Raw genomic sequence first — 21,605 nt, 5'->3', positions numbered from 1 at the left:
CTCTAGTGATGATTGTGTTTTGCTACCACTTGGCTGACCGAAGTGCACCCCGCCTCTCTCTCTCTCACACACGCCGGTGATGCACTGCCACGTGTACACTTCACGACGAACTAATCTTTAATTGGCTATAATGTCCTGGTCATTCCTGATTAACTAATTATAGAAGGTGTAGTGCCGAGCCGCCAGCTGAGATATTTTCTAACGAGGGTCCGCCAGCAGCAGAGTAAATCTGGAACAAAGGCTCCTCAGTAGTGCATCACAGCAGCCCCACATCCCCCCGCGCACAAAATACTCCACCTCCCATCCATTTCATGATAGACAGGCCCAGCTAAAAATCTGTACAAGCCACCTCCCTCCCACTCAACCCCATGATAGCCCCCCCCCCACACACACACACTACTTCCCCTCCCTCGGCGCTGTACGCGTTAATTCTAGCACGTGCAAGTCACGCGCATGTCGTTGCGCGTCGCCTGACCTTTACTCTGTGCTTGATATTCTCATCCAGCACGCACATCCCCGTGCACGGTCGATGGCGCTACGCTCCGATCCTGGAACCGCACGCGGATCTATCAGCCACCTGCTCGAGGGTTCGTCGAGACTACGGAGGATGTTCACCTTCCGGCACACGCCTGTTGCGTTAGTGGCGCCGTGTGTGTGTGTGTGCACAGAGGTCACGAACAGCACGAGCTCATGGAGGCATGTGATAAATTGCAGAGATCCATCACGAGTTCCCCTTCCCCTTTCCCTCCCTTAACATATAGTGGATCATCCTTCACACCGTACAGGTGGCACCTCGGCCCGCGACTCACTTTTCTCTCTCCAAGGGGGAGCGACTAGGTTTCATCGGCAGTTTTATGTCTTCTCGTCTTTCATCCTCACTGATAATGTTAGCAGCTATAACCTGCGGTTCACTGCAGGCTTCTGCTACTGCTGCTGCTGCCTGTCTTGACCAGAGACCTTTGCGCAGGTCGTTGACACACCCCACGTGGCGGGGCTGACACCGTTGACCTCGCAAGAGGCGGGACGTGCTGCTGACCACGGGGGTCCCGAGTGACAACGATCAACAATCCCAGCCAGCATCGTAGTCACCCGACTTCGAATTCTCGTACAAACATTCGTCATGCTTATAAACAATAACAATGCCCCTTAAAACACGACCCACGACCGAATTAGCCACGCGCGCGCGCGAGCAAGAGAGAGAGAAAAACTTTAAAGTACGCCGCACACAACCTCTCGGGTCAGAGGTTACAGACCCAATAAACGACCAATCAGGAGAGGCGGAGGAGGTTGCCGGGTAACCTTGACCCTACGTGCGGTGAATATCCAACTATTTTCGCCACATGTTTCGGGCACCTTTCTTGGCGAGGTGCACACTGCGACACAGCGGTGACAAACGTCTGGCAGCAGTGGCACCGGTGTTCACGACCACGTGACTGCATCCACACGGAAACAGAGTTCTGAAAACAATGCCATGTACCCTCTTCCACACTGCCGGTGCTAAGTAGGCCACAAAAAAGTCTGTGTGTGTGTGAGAGAGAGAGAAAGCGTGTAGGGGATACGATTCGGATCCTGGTATCTCAGGAAAGTACCAGTAATTCAAATAATTAATGAAGGATGAGACTGAAATTGGTGTTAATTATCAATCCTACTCACACCGCTGCACACCCTCTGTACTCTAGCACTATCTCTCCATCCATCCTCCCTTATCAAACCCGCAGCCACGCATGTTGGGTGGGTGGAGGATAGGAGAAGGAGGAGAACCACTGCAGCTGACAGGGACAACCAGATGCATGGCTGTGTTTCAGATAACTACAACTACCGCCGATCTGTATCTCTGTGGTGTACAAATAAACCTCTGCACTGATAAAACCGATTATTTCCGAGCCTCTCACAAAGACATGGGGATGTTATCGACTGTGACTAATACAAGAAACAAAAACCTGACAACTGTCAACTGATGTGACATGACTGCACGTGAAGGGCACGAGAAAAAGTGAACCACCATCGACTTGCATGACTCATGTTAAAAGACACAAAAAAATAAGGACTTCAATCGACTAGTGGGTGAGTAATACTAAAGACTCTATCGACTGAATGCACCCCCGTCTTCTGGTGAGCACTGGCATCTCTAACTGTCACACAGGCTCAGATTTGTCAGTCCTCCGCCGCCTTCTCCACTTTCACCGTGAAATCTCACACGTCTTCTAAAATTAACCTAGTTAGCTGTCGTCGTTCCGACATTAACCGAAAAACAAAAACATAAAACGACCGGACTTTCTTGCTTGGGGACGATGCACAGACGAGAGCAGCTGTCGACATCCCCCTTGTCTCTCGTCGATTATAGACGGACTGAGGCTCACACGCGCACACACACACACAAACTGATATGCAACTGTTGCGCATATGGTCAGGCGAACGAGAGGAAGAGAGTCCAACAAACTTAGATGCTGTGAAGGAAAGTGGCTGACTGTGTCTAAAGGTATGGAATAGGACGAGCACATGTTCCTTCTCTCATGTCAGGGTACGCACCCTAGTGGTCTGTGCCCTCCGCTAAACGAAAGGAAAGAGAATGAGCACCATTCCGAATTAATCGCATAATTGCACACTAACAAGATTCGTGGTACACAAAAGGTCCTGATGCTGGCCCCCAGTTCGTGACAGATGGTTTTCTGAGCAAGCCATACCTTACGATGCTGCAAAGGTATGAGGTACGAGTGCATCTACAAGAACGAGTCTGCTACTATGCGGCTGAAGAACTGCACTACCCGTCTTGTGCCCGAGGCTTACTCTCGTGGAGAACAATGGTGACACGCGACAGGTAGCAGTCATCTGTGACGTGCAACACCTGCCTCGCACCTGTGCAGTCTACAAGGCGAGCGAGCGCTCGAAGCTTGAAACTACTGCTGGAGACATTCGCTTCTCCACAGTCTTGGACCACCCTCTCCATTCCTACCCTCCCGCCATCATCACCACCAGCAAGCGCACACAAAGTTCTGACATCCTAAGTTGTTTTTTTTTTTAAAATAATGTTACTAGGGGATGAATAAGTAAACAGCAGCATAGCAAACTTGTGTGTGGCGATGGCCGAAAGTGCCCATCAGCAGACCGGCCTCGCCATTCTCAGTGTCTGGAACTGAAATCTTGCCGCACAGATTGAGTTCTGCGACAGCCGCCATAGCCACACCTGCTGCCGGCAACGAGGCAATCAACGGCGGCCAAAAGTGGGTTTTCTTTCAATTTTTTATAAAATCGATTACAATAAACTTGTAACACGATGACATCTAGTAAATAGCGTGGATCGGATCAGACTGACACCGATACACTTTCAGGTGATTGCACGAGGCAATAAAATCAAGGAAACAATTTAAACTATCATTAACTGTAACACCTCTGTCATTCTTAGAATGTCGTGCACTTTTGCTTCGTGAACACATAAGCACATGTAGATAAAGCTGTACTATTACATATTACCACATGCTACTTCCCATCGCAGCTAATTGCTCCGCGAAGACGTCTAAAAATAGATAGCTGTCGGCTGTCAGTCACTGTCGAGGGCACTCGAGCTAAAAATAGCGCTGTCGATATCCGCAAAACTTGAATAGCAAATATCGTTATAAATAAATTAAAAAATGATTTTAAAAAAAGGATCTCTTAGCAAAACGTTGCTGCATATCATGTTGACTTGCTAAATTACACATTCTCGTAGTTTCGCATCCTCTCGTGCCCTCGTATCCACTGATTCAGTATCCGAGGTTTCAGTTACCCGCTGAAAATTACAGAAATAACCGCCTCGAAAGTCTGACCAGCCGAGAACGGTCCGTACTTTGGTGAAATCCAGTAGTCACGGATATTCCAAGGTTTCACTTGTCGTCCTTTGCCTTCCCCTACCCCCTGCGCCCCCCAACCACAGTTCCCTCCAATCCACCTCCGTACCCACGCTTCACCCCACCTCCTCCCACAGAACTTGCCTCCAGCTTTCTGGATGTTGGCATCACTTGCCGGTGTACACAGCGCTCGGGCGGCAGTCTGTCATTTCCCCAGGGCAAAATGGGGAACTCAAGGAAAAGCGTTTAGTTTACGAGAATATATACACAGACCTCGCGCACGCTACTTCTGATTCTTGATTCTTTATCCCAGGCCACCTTTCCCTGCACCCTGTAAAGATGAATCCTGGGGTAAAACAACATCTGCGGGGTCTGGACACCGCTTTATAACCGGAAACAAGACGGCTGTCATCGAAATTCTCATGTTGCCCCTCGCTTCATGACTCGGCCCCAGAATGTTCCTCTCAAGCTATTGACGGAAGTGAGATTCTCCCATCTACTAAATGTTATTTGTTACTGGTTTCAACGCTGTAAACAAGGAATAAGGAAGTAATCGACATCTATTATTACATAACTTGTTTCCGACTAAACTTCCTTTCAATTTCCCGTACACGAGATGGGGTGAAGGGAGGGACGGTATATAAAAGGCATTGTCCACTGTCTTCCGCAACAAAAGTTTTAATCACTAAAACAAAAATTGAACCCAAATATGTTTTGCACTCGTTAAACGTAAAACGGTAAGCGCGTGCGTGCGCGCGTGAGTGCGTGTGTGCAATAGAGGTCTGTCAGGTACTCATTCTGGAGTCTCGGGCCGTGATTTACATAACATGGTGTCATGACAGCTTTGCCAAGTGATGTCAAGCCATGTCATCATGGCACTGTCAGCCAAGTGATGTCAAGCCGTGTCATCATGGCACTGTCAGCCAAGTGATGTCAAGCCGTGTCATCATGGCACTGTCAGCCAAGTGATGTCAAGCCTGTGTCATCATGCCACTGTCAGCCACGTGATGTCAAGCCGTGTCATCATGGCACTGTCGACCAACTGATGTAAAGCCGTGTCATCATGGCACTGTCGACCAACTGATGTAACATCCTGACAAAGTCGACAAAGCAATCCCACCCACCCGGGGGTAGAGAGGACGACAATAATCCTCCCCGCAGGACGGACACCAGCAGCTGCACTTCACTGACAGCACCAGCATGTCCGCGCGCAGACACGCAGCCACGTCATCGCTATCATTCAACCGGCGAGGAAAGCAATAAAACTTGTCAACCTGTACAAAACACACACGCACACACAAGAAAAGCAGCATGTGCGACATGGGAGAGAAACACCACACAGCCCTGCACGCATGTTATCAACGGGGCCTGTAACAGGTTACAAAAATGTTACAGGAGCGGGTCCGGACATCTGTTACTAATGCCGCAGAAATGTTGCCAGAGGCAGAAGGCAAGGACTGACAGTGCTGCGAAATCGATCAAGACTACTCCCATAAGCATCTCCGTTTTTTGTTTTTTTTTTATGGCACAGAAAATACCCGCTTGCTTTCAACGGGTTTTCATTTCTCTTTAAGTTTGTGGTGCAGATGCCGGGAGGACGCGAGCCTCAATATTAGTCGAGCACTCACTGTAATGATCTCTATGCATATTTTATTCTGGTCTTGCCCCATAATGCCACCATAGCTGTTAGATAATTTTTTCAACTCATTATCATGAATGTTTTTCATAGTGACTAATCCCTACGCCCATCTCTTGCCAGTCAACTGTTCCACGTGACATCGCAATGGTGTCATGTCGACCCCTCAAATGTGGGGCTTGGACAAGGGAGCCTTCGTCTGTGTGTCAGACAGGTAACTCATGGGCCACGAGGACAGCGAGGACACGCACAGGACAGGTAACTCGTGGGCCTGTCAGAAGACAGCACAGGACCACACACAGCTGCGACTAAAAGAAGTCTCTGGGGCTGCATATCACCTTCATCCAAACATCAGGGTCCGGTGACAAACAGAGCAACAAATCGTTTCTACAAACCAGCGCGAGCTGTCTGCTTAAATTACAGCTTCAAATACTTTCTGCTGCACACACGTGTGAACATTGTAGTTTGATGCAACTCAATTTAAACTAAAAAGAAACGAAACTAGAAAATGTCCTGATGGAAACCAACATATCGTGTTTATAATGCAAACATTAGAGTGTGATGGAACCTGTCACCAGTAACAACGCAGCAATCTACTTGTAGCCAGGAGCACTGCCCCGCACTAATTACATAATTACACAAGACTCCACAGGAGCCATGAACCTCACACAGAGAACATACCCGGCAGACAGGGACTTCATAGTCACGACGAGCCTGAAGGCGCAAGAAAAAAAAACCCAACCCAAACACTCTTTGCAGAAACAATGCCACCCTCCTAATGACCACAGCAAGCTAAGTGCGATACTAGCGAGTCCTTTAAATGCAAGGAACTTTGAAGTGGATGGAAAACTTCAAATAATGGGAACTTAACAACAAATAATGAACGCAAGAGTGACTTCTGTAGAATGTCAAATATTCCAGTACAGTTCATTGTGGTAATGTTACACAACACTAACCAAATATTAAGCACCAGGAAATCCGTTAACCCTGGAGTTGTCGTGTGGTCAAACAGCAAGCATCCTGGTAACCTGGAGCTAATATAGCATGTGTACACTAACCAGAGGTTAGACATAAGGCCAACACCATATGTCACTAGCTCAGAAAGCAGACAGAACAAGCTGTAACAACACAAGAACACAAGTTTAAAGTATTTTTTACCTTCTCTGGACATGCCAACTTCGAAGCATTTCTTGAGCCTGCAGTACTGACAGCTATTTCGTGTGAAAGGAGTGATTTCACATTTCTCTTCATTGGCACATTTGTGGGTCATTCCCTGAGTAATGCATCTCCTAAAGAAGCCCTGCAATGTCATATTGACAAAAAGATACCTCATTAGTCTCATTACACACACATCATCAAGCATGCACATGCATATTTGTAGCTCTTGTAACTATTTGATACTAAAAGTACATGCAGAATAATGAGGTTTCACCACTTCGAAAATATGATCAGATCACAGGATGCCATTTAAAACACATTTCACACATCTACGACTAGCTCTTTTCATGCATTAGCACAACTGTTGACCAGACATGACCTGTCTGATGAGCCTGTCTGCTCACCAAGAGATAGTCCACATATATAGTATAGCCCACTCCAGCTTTCGTTTCTGTGGAAACAATTTTATGCCTTTAATGTGTGTGGGTGGGTGAATGTATGTGTTTGCACATGTTGACAATTTTACTGTCCCCCTTCCCTTAAAAAAAGGCAAAATGTTAATAGAATAAGTATTGTCTCCTACTCTAAACTTTTGTGCTCACCTTGTATAAACGGCTGGCCATCACAGACTGCACAACATATAATGTCAAATAATTCAGGAAACTGTGCAATCTCCATGTCTTCCCTTCATGTTTATATATAAATCTATGTGTTGTATATACTTTGCTCACCTTGCAGCCTTCACATGAATCAACGCCATAGTGGAAACCAGAGGATTCATCACCACACACCTTACAAGAAGGTGACTTCCCTCCTGACTTACTACTCATCAGTGGAGTCTTCATGGGCTGGCTTGGCAGTTGCCTGAAGCACAGAGATGACAAAATAAGAAGTTACGATAAAAGCAATTATGATAGTGTCCTTGAAACACTTCTTCGTATCATCCGTCACACTTTTTTGTAATCCATATGTATGCACTACATCATGGCAATAAGATTTCTAATGCAATAAAATGATTGAATAAGCAACAAAAATATGATAATAAAGCATTTGCATTACTGGCTAATAAAAACTGTGCAATATGTACTAGAATGAAAAATGTTCAATCAATAATTTCTGTTGTTAGCAGTTGAGCGTTTCACACCCTTCACTTTATCTCATGGGTGTTCACATCACACGCACACACACAGGTATGCACATGTAAATATATTATTCACATTTGAATACAGAAGCAAACACTGATTTTGAAAACTGTTGTAAGAAAACAACTCCTTTCTTCCTTCACAGATACATCTCAATCGCATTGATTTCATTTGTAATGAATGAGTTTCAAAAATAATACTAAAAATATGTTTCTATTTATGTGTAATTATATAGGAGAAACCCAATACAGCGAAAGCAAAAACCTGAAAACGTGTTTGAACGAAGACACTTTCTTCCTGGCATTAAGTCCCCAGTGTCCTTACAGAATCAACGGATGTCACAGAGCATTCGTTTATGTTACAGAAACACGCTCAGTCTTCTGCCTCATGCCTACCTCCAGTTGCAAAACAAATCAATGGCAGCCGCCACAACATGAATCCTCTTTGTTTTCACAACAACCTGCGGTACGGACCACGGCAGACCATGATGCCGAAGGAAGAAGAAAAACAAAGAAGAAGGAAAAGTACAAGGGGAGGGATGGGGTGGCAAGGACAAGAGGCAGACCAGCTGGAGTGACCGGACACGACAACAGTCGGTCTGGCTGCGACTGGACATGACACACGAGCCCTCATCTCCCTGTGTGCGGCGAGTGCGGGCTGCGTGCCGACACCCACACACAGACGGACACGGACGGCCCGACGGACGGCTGAGGGCCGGCGATGCTCGAGACTGGCCGCACACAGTGGCACAGAGCGGGCGGTGGGTGCTAGTCACCTCGGGTACCCACAGCTCCATGTTCTCCCCATTTTCCTCAACTGATGGTGTCCACCTCCTTCTCCCTCCCGGCTGACCCTACATGACCTCACAGGTCGAAACCAGTGGCGGGGTGGTGAGGGGACACATTAAACGCATGCGCGCATCTTCTCCTCCCGCTAAACTGCCAACCACTGAGTTCAGGGTTGAGGTTAGTGAAATCGCTGAGACACAAGTGAAATCGTAACAATGGCTCCAAAGTCCCCATAAATACTCTTTGTGTGAAAGCGATGTAGTTTATTATCATTCACTTCTTAATTGCATCAAGGAAAAAGATGTTATTGTTTGCAAAAATAAGTTTAAATGAAAATACCTCGGCGACTTTTTGACATTTGGTGTAAACGGATGTTATGACAGTCTGTGAAGTGGACCTGTGTGTGGGTGTGTGTGGGTGTGTGTGGAGTAAGACTAGTGTCATTACCCTTCTCCTCTGCGGCCGTTAAAAAAAAAAAAAACACCTTCTGAAAGGGTGCGTTAACAACATGGCAGATAACTAGGCTGTTACATGCACCAAAGAAATCCGCTTTCATGCATCACATTAAATACATTCACTCTAGCCTTTCCGTGTTCTGACACCTGATGCGCCACTTAAGCGTATTAAATTATCGGACACCTTTGGTAACGAAAACAAAATCGAATGTTAACATAGATAACATCCGGAGAGACCAGATGCTCACGTGCTGGCTTGATCCCACCCCTCCTTCAACTTCACGGTGGGTCCACTACAGTCAGCAGCAACAAGCGGCGACAACCTCCTACTTCATCCCTCCTCTGTTCACTTGTGTCCTCTATCACTTCTGACGACATCCTCTCCTCTACCCATGCTCATTCGTGCTGCTAGTCCCTCCTCTGTGTCTACTTTCACTTGTGCCGCTAGTCCCTCCTCTATATCTATGTTCACTTGTGCCGCTAGTCCCTCCCCTATATCCATGTTCACTGGATGGACAGCAATGATGTTGAGGTCTGGAATCAGCCATCCATTGACACTGCGACAACTCAACTGCACACATGCCCGAGGACTGACAGCTACACGCCTGCGTGCGACCTCATGTGAACAAACAGATTAATAATAAATGTTTCAACAAGAAACTGTCGCCAGCAACATGTCTTGTATATGTCCTGGAGCTCGCGGCTGCCACAGACTAATGACAGGGAGAGGATGGCCTGCAGGATTGTTGGAATAACCTCGCCACTGACAATGTGCAGCATCCTCCCGGCACTTGCTCAACTGTCCTTGCATGCAAGACCTGACTATCACAGAGACAGGGGTGACTAAGTGCTGCAAACATTGGAAATGTTTTGCTGGTCGAATGCGCAAAATTTTTGCTTCAAGGTGTTGATGAGAAAAATAAACATGGCGGCAAAAATGATGACACGCGCTAATTACCGGCAAATTTTTTTTTAGGTGAGGAGACAGCAATTTTATTTTTCCACAGCAGCCTGTGCTGTGCTCACGACCTGAAGAATGAGCTTTTAATTAATACACTTAAAGAGAGGAAACTAAACCAATTAAGTCACCCTTGACAACGGGGCCCAATAAAGGTTTTTGAAAAACTAAAAAAGTTTGTCAAGACGTCCGCTGACTTGGAGGTTCTTGGTAGGAACTGCTATCCATCCACACTCTCTTCATGGTTTCTTCGCCAATCTCTGCGGTGGTTTGGCATAAATTTCCGTTCAATTCCGTTGATTTCCGTCTGCAGTCGAAGTCAACCGGAAGCAGCAGACGTTTTGCGAGTTGAAGGAGATGCAGTTCTCGCGCCGCTTGCCGATGATTGCAGCAAGGCGGAGAGACAGTTCCAGACACACCAGTCCCCAAGGTTGTGGTCCTGTCTACACTGACATTCCTGCTGCCGTGGCAAATAATCACAGAGATGTGTACAAGTGAAGAAGATCCCTCATGGCGATGCTTCTTATTCACAGCCCGCCTTCAGGTCACCAGAAACATTCTTACCCACCAGCCACCATACTGTCACTGCATTTATATCGCGATTTTCCCACGATTTGCTAACAGCTCTGTACAGAAATACATAAAGAATTAAACTGAATCATTAATAACCATGACCCATATTCATATATAACAGACACGCTCACTTCTACAATAATATCCGCTCATACGCAAACTCCGCCTAGAAATCCCCCGGGTAACCTGCCGGTCACAAGTCGGATGAAGGAGGAGGGTTGTGCGTGGGGCTAGCAACCCCACCCTGTAAAACAACCCCTGCTACAGAAACAGCAAATGCAACACAAGCTTTTGCGGTCTTTTGCTCCACTGGCGATCAACAAGGAAGAAAAGAAATACACCAAGTACGTAAAGTTCGGACTGTAAGCCGCGACTTCTCCCACCTTCACACCCTGCGGCTTCAACTGCGATGCAGCTTGTTTGTGGATTTTTCAAATTTTGATTAACTTTTCGATGAGCTCCATGTTAAAGTTTCAACTGTTAACATTCTTACCGTGTTAACTGTTCACATTGTTAAGATCAAAGCTGCAGACAACTGAAGCCTTCAGACCAGTTGCTGAAGCACACACCCTCAATCATGCCGAAATGCCTACGAGGCAGCTTGTATGTATTTGCGGCTTATAAAACCAGTGCGGCTTATTTGTGAAACAAAACTAAGATTTTTTTTTTTAATTTAGTGGGTGCGGCTTATAAACAGGTGTGCTCACTAGACCGAAATGTACGGTAAATATCGACACACTTTATGCACGCTCGAGGTCAGGACAGGATCGCTGAAAACAATGTTTAGTTGAGAATTAAAGGTGGTAAGAGAATCAGAGCGAGGCAGGCTGACAGGTAATCTGTTCCTCGCTGATGAGGCTTGGTAACAAAAAGACCTGTCCATTCGTTGTTGTTTGAGTGGGAATCTACCCCCAACCCCGCAGCGGATACTATTTATGATAATGATGAAGACGACGAGACCCACCACGAGAATGCTCCCATCACACAGAAAGAAACTGGATAACAACCAAAACGAGACGACAGTAGCAGGGAGAGAGAACGTGGAAGGAGGATTTGATGTGCTTGGCCGGTGGGCTTGACAGTTGCAACACCTGAATCTTTAGTCACTTGTGAGAGACTGCTGTGTCGACAGCGGAAACAGAGGTTTCACAGCAAAATAGCTGCTTTCTGGAATGGCCTGGCTCCTAGAGGTTTTCAGCTGGTGTACCTCTCTACCCCACTGTGCAGCGGAGCATGACCTGGCATCAACACATGCAGAAGTGGTGCAAGTACCCAGCCTGGCGTAGTAATCGCCACAAGGCCGGGAACATGAATGCGCCACCAGCTAATATTTTGTAATGTGGCTGACAACTAGTCAGCATTCAGCTGGCGGATCTGTGCACCCGTTCCTGTCTGACAGAAGCACCCAGTGATGCTGTCACGTACCCAGCTGCAGTCCTGAATACCAGGGATACATGGTGATAACTGGGTGCAGTTTTGACTGACAGGAATATCTGGAGATATCATCAGGCAACCAGCACGAGTTCTGACTAACAGGGGCTGCTGGTGATACATTCTGGTTTGACAGAAATAGCTGGTGATACCATGCCACACTTTAGTCGTTAGCATGTATAAATAATGATCACATTAGTGTCATTAAATTCTTAATTCTTGTTAGTTTGATATCTACATTACTCCCGACGATGATAATTTCTCTAATGGTGTTAGAGAGACATCTATAGAGATGTTGAAATGCTCGGCTGAATGATCCCCGCAATAAAATGACAGGTCATGTCTAAGTGTGAACGGGTCACTGATCCAAAACGACGGGTATTATCAGGTATCATCAACAATTATGACTATCTTTTCAGTCCGGCTTTTACCTACGTCCTAGTCAAGCGACCCGGAACCCTACCCCGGAAAACACGTCACGCCCCGTGCACACAGTGACATCCTGTGGCTTTTACTGTTGGCTGTTAGCACATCGGTTATTAACCTCTGATGTTACACTGCTGAGGGAGTACTGCGAGCGGCATCACAAAACGGCTGTAAACGTCACTGCAAGACAAACTGTAATCTTAAACACTAAACAATGAACCGACAATAACTGCAGCCGCCATGTTGGTCTGGGAACGTGCCCAATCACGTCACCGCCATTAGGTCACATGACCGTCGCTGCGAAACCGCGCAAAACTGATTTTGCTACCGGCTCCCTTCAAGAGGCCTTTTCACCCACAAAACAGCTTTTCTAATATGGGTTTCTTACATGACAGGGAGGAGGGGAAGTTTATCAGGTGAAACACCTCGCTAAATGGCTGACTAGGTTCACCTGCATGACCCCAACTCCCTCACAACAGTGCTATCTGCTATACCATCTATTGCATGTCATTACAGCAGTTCATGGCAATACCTAGCTGCTTCCCTGCCATAATAACCCACTGACAGCTGTGTCTTTCAGGTCTATTTCCCATCAAAGCCTCTCTGCATATGACATCCATTTACCGGTCTGGCTGCTTTATCGTGACATAGCTTTAATTGCTAACTCGGGGTCAAACACCAATTCCCTCCCACCCCTCCATCAAAGACACTTGTAACTGTAATGCCATGCTGTATGTAGCTCCTAGTCACTTATTACCCCATGATCCGAGTGAATAAAAGATAATTGAATGCAATAAACCTGTTTAGCTCTGCTAGACACAGCTATATCTTCTCTATCTGTTACAACAGATGTGTCCTCAAAATCTCAAAGACGAACTGACTTGCAACGCACTTTTGTTCATGAAGCATGCTAAAAAACTCACTTCCTGAAACATACACTGCAATGTATGAGGGTGATTGTGAAATTGCTCAGCATGTCGTGGAGACGAAATAAAAAAGTGGAAAATGTGTTCAAAAAATACTGAGATAATCAATGCTTAAAATGAACAAAAAGGATGGTAATAATGAAACAGAGAATCAGACTTGGAGGAAGGACATCAGCTATCATGAGATTTTCATCTCTACAAGTACTTGTGCCATGATTTATGCAACTGACCGTGTAATGAAACATAATTGTTACAGTTTTTATGTTTTCAGGTTTTTTTGCAGAGTTCTTGCAAAACACAGACCTTTAACATCTTCACTGAAAACAGAGAAAGAAAAAAAAAGCCATGCAAAGCAGGGGTAGGGGTGGGAGAATGACTAATCTGAGTGTGCATTCAGCACCAATTATGCCAAAGAGAGAAAAAAAATCACATTATTTTAGTGAAAAATTTAGTGAGAAGTAATAAGTCAAAAGAAGGAATGAGAATATTTCGACTGGTGGAGACCACAATGTTCAAGATCTTTCCATATTCAAGTATAAAGTTAACCTATTGATTCATCTCCTAAAGACCACACTGCACTTTACAGATCTTTTGTAGTTGAGACAATGGAGGGAAAATATGTACAATTAAGTCACAAAAGCAGTTAAAGCAAGCTATAGATGAAATGTTACAGTCATTACTTTGAAATCTTCACATTCTATTATTCAGCATAAGCATTACATATATATATATCATGGGGAGAGTTTAGCACTATTTCAGGACATTAAAAGGTGATCGTAAGGTGTACATCTGAGCTCTGACGAAGTGAGAAAAGCCAAATGGTAAACCCATTTTCCAACACTGGCTGCTCATTACCTGGCCTGCTGAAGTGCACCTTTTATTTTCTTTCTTCCAATTATTTTCCCTTTCTCTAAGGCACAGCTAACAAAATACTACACTGCGACTCATTTAAGCATGTTGCCTTCGGCCACAGGTTGGTGAGTCTCAACTACTATCATTAACTGGTTATAACTGCAGGTGCATATTTTCATTCTTGTCCGTTAACTGTTTCTGAGGCATTCATGAGTCACCGTTTGAATGCTCTATGTTCTGAGTTCCCACATGACAAATGATTGCCAAAAAAGATTAGTGTGCTACATGGTTTATGATGGTCTGGGTTTAGCTATGCCAATTTTTACGGTGGGTTTCGAGATAAAAGATGCACGGACAACTCTAAATGTGTGTCAGTAAAATGGCTCAGCTTTCACCATTTCCTCCTCATCCTCAATCCTTGAATTTTTCTCTTTTATTTCTTTTGCTTTCTATTAATTTTTTTCCTCATCCCTTTCAGTTTTTTAAATCCATATGTCCTTCACCTTTGCTAATGCCAATACCATCATAATGTATTACTTGCTTCTTCCCACGCAACCATATAAGTAAATATACAATATCTAGTTAATGGCTTACATGATTTAAATGCTGCAAAAACTGTTAAAAGCAAGCTGCTATATCCTTACAGTCTGCTACAGACATTACAAATTACAAATCAAAAACATCCATGGATCAGGATGCTCAAGAAGCAGCATGGTGAGTCAGGGAGTGACATGTTCTTCCTCATTTTGTCAGAACTACAACAAATACATTCACCGAAATACCAGCACAACATAAACCAAAAGACATTCATTTCTCCAGTTCCACAAGAGCAAAGTCTGGCCAGAGGGTGCTGACCTGGAAGCCCAAATGTGGTCATCAGATGTCAAACACTAGCTAGGCTTCTGGCAAGAGTCAAATGCTGAAGTAATGGGATGGTTTTGTCTTTTTCTTGCACCCAGTTACTACAAAGCTTTTGAAGAAATCTTATTTGGGAAAATGGTTTTGTTGTCACTTGCACTATACCTGAGATTACTATGTTGTCTGCAGCACCTTACAAAGCCATATAAAACAATGTTAGGTAAAGTGTGAGATACATTTCTTTCTTTCAGATTGAGAAATAGTTTCTTACATGTGCAGGGCTTCTGTTTACGCAAAAAATTGCGTATAGTACGCATTAAAAGTTCGGAGGACCCCTTCAATTTTCGTCAATGGGGTCCCCTTCAAATTTGGGCGAAGAACAGGGACCCCTTGAAAATCTGAAGGGGTCCCTGGGACCCCAAAGAATTTAGCCTTAGCAGAAGCCCTGATGTGTACTATTTACAGTATGCTATCCTACAAATTTAAGGATTCCCTCTCACACCCTGACTCAACAGGGTCTATGATGCAGGATGCTGTCAACACAGGGTCTTTATCAGTCTCACACACAACATTCACACTTAAGGGACAGATCCTGCCTGCCACATGGACAACATTGACATGAGCAGGGAGAGTTACTGTTTGTGACAGTAGCATAGTAATAAGTTTACATAAAATTATATACTTTGCAAAGTACACATAACAATTAAAATAAGGACGTGCACTGTGTTACTAAAGGTAACAGATGAGGCAGTTAAATGATGCACTGCGACATAAAGACTAAATTGGTAAGCGAGCATTTTATGGGGACGAGCAGTTAGGCATCAATAAAATTAAAACTCGTGTGAAATCAATACTGGACTAATTAGTGTACCTAATGATTTAAACATCACTTTGATGACATACGATGTCAGCCGCAGACCACCTGACTTATGTCCACCGACCACACTTTGAGAACCACTGATTTAGAGGTATCAAGACGAATCAACCTGCTGATGCCATCTACAGGTAGCAACTCAATAAAGTTTGTGCATACAGATATAAATGAGTGAACATTTTCAGATGTGTGCACTGTGACAAGGCAACAAAGTTAAGAAAGGAAAAAAAAACATCATTCCTGTCTTCAACCTTTGTTATGGCATTATTTTAGTTTTGTGTTTGCAGAATTGCAAAAAAAAAAAGAAAAGAACAGTGAGCTGGCTGGGGTATGCAAATGAGAGTCATACTTAAAATTCCCTACATGGTCTGCATGGTCAGGTTTGCAGTTAAAAGGAAAATAAAAACTCTGACCAGGATCCACAAAGCATTAACTGCAGCCATAAAGAGAAATAAACATGTTACTACTTTCCCGAGCAGCAACGTAATACTCCCTCAATCCTCTTGCGGTATTTCCTGCTCCAGTGGTATTTGTTGTCATCAGAAACATTAAACAAGAAAAAGCTTTGGTCCCTGTAGCATGATCTCCTGCCTCCCCTTAAACGGATGATTTAATGTGTCTGCGTGACACCAAAATGGCCTTTGCACTTTAAGAAACATAAGATTTTTTTTTAACTGTTAGGATAAGCAGTGCTCAGCGTGTGGGTAGTCAGGTGCCATGCAATAAACCTTTTAATGGCTTCACTTTCAACAGCCTCCTATGCTTTGGTCCAGATGTTTCTGATGAAATGACCTGGAAACGCTGAAAACACTTTGCTGAGATATGCTGATATAAGCTGCAAATAGTACAATATACTATTGATTATGAATTTACTCTAGAGGCTTGTTAAGAATGTTGTTTTTAACTTGTTTATTTTTGCTGTTTTATTTATTATATTCTAAGCCTAAAATGGATCTCATGGGAAACAAATCCAGAACTTTTTAAAAGTTTCTAAAGCAGTTGGCTCACATTGCATGTTTCTGTGCCCTATAGTTTGTTTTTTTTAAGTGACCTTCAGGATACCCTAAATAAAGTTCCCAGGTAGCATCTCATTATTCATACATTTAGGATGAATTTTATCACTCAATCTATATATGTATGTGTACTAACACCCAATGAGCACACAAGCGACCTGAACAGAATGTGAATGATTACAACACTGATGTCAGACAATATCTTGCTAGCTTACCCAGTCTGCTTAACCAGCTTGTGTAGCAACCCAAGCAACGAAGGTGACGAAGCAGCACAACAAGTTTTATTTTTATAAACCCCACAGGAATCTTACTGATGGCATACCGATGTATGTGTGTGGTACACAGCTTGTAGGTAACAAAAACAACTACACGCACCATGCTCAGCTTAAAGAACCGTATGTCGGCCAAAGCTATCCTTCTCAATTAACGATCGTGTCCTTATTCTGTTCCTGCACCCAACCAGTCCCCCCTGCCCCACTGGTGTCCAGTAAGTAGGTCATGTATCTATTTTGGGTGGCGTTGCCGTTGCAAGAGGGTAGCGCAACGCGCCGCGCTGGGGTGGGGAAGGTCACCAGCAGTTCTGGGGCAAACAAAATGACCTTGCAGCTGTCACGCCAGAAATGCACAATAACTAGAAATGGGATCCTGTCAACCGGTGTTTGTCATTCAAAATTAACTCCAATTAACACCACCCACATCTCAAAATCTGTGGGAAAGTTAATAAACTAAGAGAGAGGTATATGCATTTGTTCATATGGTTAAAGCTTCTCTTGTTTGTGTGTGTTTATCAGTTTTAATTGACAGGGATATACTATTTCGTGGGAGAGGCTTTTGCAAGGCCAGGTTTGATATGAAATATTTAGTCAAAGGAGATGTCTTTAAACCCCTTCAATAAAAAAAAGACATTAGGTTTTACAAAGAATAAAGTACATCACTGGTGGAAGTGCACCAAATGAAGAGGTTACGAGAAATAATGAGTAGTTTCAAAAAGTTTTCATTTAAGCGCATGAAAGTATTTTCTGTATATATTACTGAATGCATTATATTAGTTGTAACATTTAGTGATGTCAGTACTTTGAATTTAGGACAATTTACTTTTTTCTAATTAAAAAAATTCAAATCCATTTATAAAACAAACAAATGATAGTAAAAGGTTCTATTAACAAACCACCAACTACAAACTTTTTTCACTTTTACTTGAGTTTACTTTTAGCATAATTTATAGTTGTGATTAGTTTGTCCTTGTTCAACTTTGGAAAAGCACAGACAGTGACCTAGATCGTAAACTGGTGAGGTAGCACCCTTGAAATTAAAATTTATGTCTTTCTGATGTTTTGAACACTTTATCAAATCTGGTGGGAATGTCAATGCCCAGATGATTTTATCGCAAAAACAAAATAATGAAGAAACCCCAAGCATTGAAAACATTAATGTTGGCTTGGCCTCCTTATGAAATAAATGCACAACATTGGGTGAGCTTCAGCAGCTCACTGAAAACAAAAGTTTTCAAGTGATTTGAGACTGAATACCTTATATACCTTATAGTTCAACAAAGCTTGAAGTTCAAACTATGTTCAGCTCTTGGTGGATGATCATTAAATGGTAGCCATATAAAAAATGATGAGACTAGCATGTCCTAGAAATCAGACAAAAGCCATTTATCAAATAATTATGTACCCTAATCAAATCTCCACGGTCTGGAAAACAATTTCCTGATAGAAACATAGCCTGCATTGCGGAAAGTGGAAAGAAAAGACTACAGCATACTAGCTTTGGTAACCTGAAACGGAGGCATCTAAAGCAAAGATGTGAGTGATCTGTCAACTCAGAGGACCAAATCCTAAGGACAGGACCAGTGAATCTCTCACTTCTCCCTTAACTAACTGTGGTTGCACCGGCAAGCCACAGCTGATGGCTTACCTTGTTTAAGAAATTACATATACACATGTAAAGTGCTTTTATTATTTTTTAATTTGCAAACGGTTAATGATACGGGGGTGGGTGGGGTAGCTCATTTTAAAGCTGAATAATTTCTCTACAAGTTAATTTTGTTTGAAGAACAGGACATCTCGTCTTTTTCAAATTTAAATCCTTTGTGGTGAAGTGAGCAAAACATGACAGACCACATGGGTCAATGTTTCCTCTGTTTTCTGTCAGTTTTGTTGGCAAAATCAGCAGAATTGCTATTACAGTGTATTTTGAGATTTTCCTGATTCTGGATAATATTTATCTACATTCGGATAAAAAAAGTTTACTTGTGTGTGAATCAATAACTGGAACTTTTTATTTACATACCAAGGTTTAATTGTGGCTATGCTTCAGATATATGAATCTGAAAGGCAGTTACGGGTATGCTAATATATGTTGATTTTCTTTAAAAACAAAACAGAAATACCACTTCCCTGAAGTAAAACATCTCATTTCTGCTAAATTGGATATTTTAAACAAATTAAAAATTATATTATTTTTGTATAATTTTTATGAAAAATTTCCAAAATTTAGGAACATAATAGAGACACCTGAAAGTGAGCTGACCTTATAGAGAATCTAATCAGATATGCCTCCAAAGACCAGTCTTAGTCATTACAATCACTAACTGTGACCCAGCACCTGCTTACATGTTTACACATCTTCTTGCATTGTAAAAATCTTAAATATGTGTGTATTGTGTTCAAGAGCATGCCGCCAGTACATCTGCTGTGCTGTCTAAAATTCCTCTAACAAAAAGTATACCACAAGATACCACTATCAATATCAACGGTCTTTTTACGAAGATCAGAACCTATCTCGTGTCCTTGACTTTGTTTACCACTTTAAACCGGCATGAAGCTACATGTTGTCTTAACCTGGAAATATGAGATCTACCTGTGTGTGTGCATGTGCTGGCGCGTGTGTGTGAGTGAGTGAGAGAAAGAGTGCGCGTGCATGTGTGTGCGCGCGCGTTTATACAACAGTCGACAGCAAAAGCGTGCGAACATACCGACTATATAGCGACGCACCTCTTGAACAACCCCCCAAACGAGGGCAACAGGATATACAGGTCTGTGAACTTTACTCTCAATATTCCGGCGATCTGTAGTCCAGTTAAACGATCATCGATCTCGATGCTGGGATTTATATGCGATCTGTCTTCGCCAAAACACAGACAACAACACGCAGATAGATATTCGTCAACGATTCACAGGGCAGCACTGCGTATGATGAGGTTGTGTGTAGCGCAGCTGGACAACCCACTTTACACCAGCGCACAACAACATGTCAGATGCCTGCGTCGCTGTGGCAGCTGATGAGCAAGTCATGGAGCAGAATAAACACTGTAAGCAAAGACCATGTTTTGCCCCCGAGCGGGAATCTTGAGAGAAATGAATCGCTCAGCTGGCTTGCAGCCGCGAGAGAGAGAGTGACCGCTTGTTTTTCTCGCCCTTCCACGATCTTCCACTCCTCAGCGCTCACAAACCATTTCCAAGCACGCCAAGTCGATCACGGTTGGTGGATGGATCACAAAACACTTATTTCGGTAAGATGGTGGTGCACTAAGCAGTCTCTAAGGACGGAACAAAGCTTAATCCTTACCCAAAAGTAGCCCGACCATTTCTCGATGACGGTAATCCGGGACCTTTCTACGCCGTAACCTTCCGGGTCATGGTCACAGCGAACAGGGCCACCCTGGGCTGCGCGCGCCGATCACGTTCATACGTCGTGTGCTTCCCGTGAGGTTCTGCACAGGACACTTATTTGTCTGCAGTGTTGGTGACTGCGGCGCGCGCTGGTTACATAAACACACGCGTCAGCAAATCATGGACTGAATGGTTACACGTGATTATGGCAAATATTCTGATCACTGCTATCAGCATGATAGCAATAAAATAATTATAATCACGAGATTCGATTTTTTTCTAGTGGGGTTTTTTTCCCTTTTTTTTTTTTTTCAAAAATGTCAATTGATGTATATAACATTTTTTCCACGAAGCGGAGTATTACTAGTTTTATCCCTTACCATCATTTTTATTATTTACTAACCACTCAGGTGTAAACAACTCTTATGTTCAAGTAGCGATGTAGATCCTATAGTCTTTGTCCTAATGTTTGCAGTCTATATTACCTTAATGAATGAAAATGTAGATATTGATAATCGATAAGCATGTTATTATATACTGGGCAAATAATTAACTATTATAATTACAAGGGGCCCGGGGGTCCATGCTGGCTCTCGGTGGCCCTGATTATAACCGAATTCATGCGTTTAACATGCACACAATTCTGTAGTTATATAGGTCGTGGTACAAAATAAAGTAACATGTTTGATTCTGCTCAAATATCTACATTATGTTTGCCTGAGTAATAGAGGGCTTTACAAGTATGCCATAACTTTTCACCTTTGACCCATTTGTTGATCAGTACTGCCAAAGCCGTAACACATCTCTTTTAAGAGATATTGCATGGCTTGTTCGCACGTGCGTTGCAGGTGTGTGTGAGAGTGCGCGCGCGAGCGTTAAGCATCAACGTGAGAGAGACTATGCAACAACAATACAAGTGTTATGATGTATAGGTTGTCAGATAAACAGATTAGACAGAGTGCATGATGAGCCGTTGGTGGTTGCAAATAACAGCTTCTACTCGGGGCGTGTCGAGAGGGCTTACCTACAGCTGGGATCTGGGGTGTGTCATGACATCTTGGTGTGCCACGTTGC

The 21,605-nt window shown here is 43.6% G+C and overlaps 1 protein-coding gene across 4 annotated transcripts in view; it reads right to left on the bottom strand.

The window, feature by feature from the left end:
• Positions 1-20,856, bottom strand: part of LOC112571433 (nuclear receptor subfamily 1 group D member 2-like) — a 50,059-nt gene extending 29,203 nt beyond the window's left edge. Inside the window, exons 1-3 of one of the 4 annotated variants that reach the window (XM_025250405.1) lie at positions 19,914-20,856; positions 7,350-7,482; positions 6,619-6,760 (exon numbers count right to left, since the gene is read on the bottom strand). In XM_025250405.1, the coding sequence (XP_025106190.1) occupies positions 6,619-6,760; positions 7,350-7,463 (256 nt within the window). In that variant the 5' untranslated portion in view covers positions 7,464-7,482; positions 19,914-20,856. Of the gene's footprint in view, positions 1-6,618; positions 6,761-7,349; positions 7,483-8,155; positions 8,618-19,894 lie in introns of those variants that run through there. The other 3 variants (XM_025250404.1, XM_025250403.1, XM_025250402.1) reach the window with 3 other exon arrangements.
• Positions 20,857-21,605: the final 749 nt, after the last annotated feature.

Source organism: Pomacea canaliculata, linkage group LG9, assembly GCF_003073045.1.
Source record: "Pomacea canaliculata isolate SZHN2017 linkage group LG9, ASM307304v1, whole genome shotgun sequence".
Lineage (NCBI taxonomy): Eukaryota > Metazoa > Mollusca > Gastropoda > Architaenioglossa > Ampullariidae > Pomacea > Pomacea canaliculata.
Note: the sequence above shows the minus strand (reverse complement) of the source record. Positions and strands in the feature narration are given on the sequence as shown.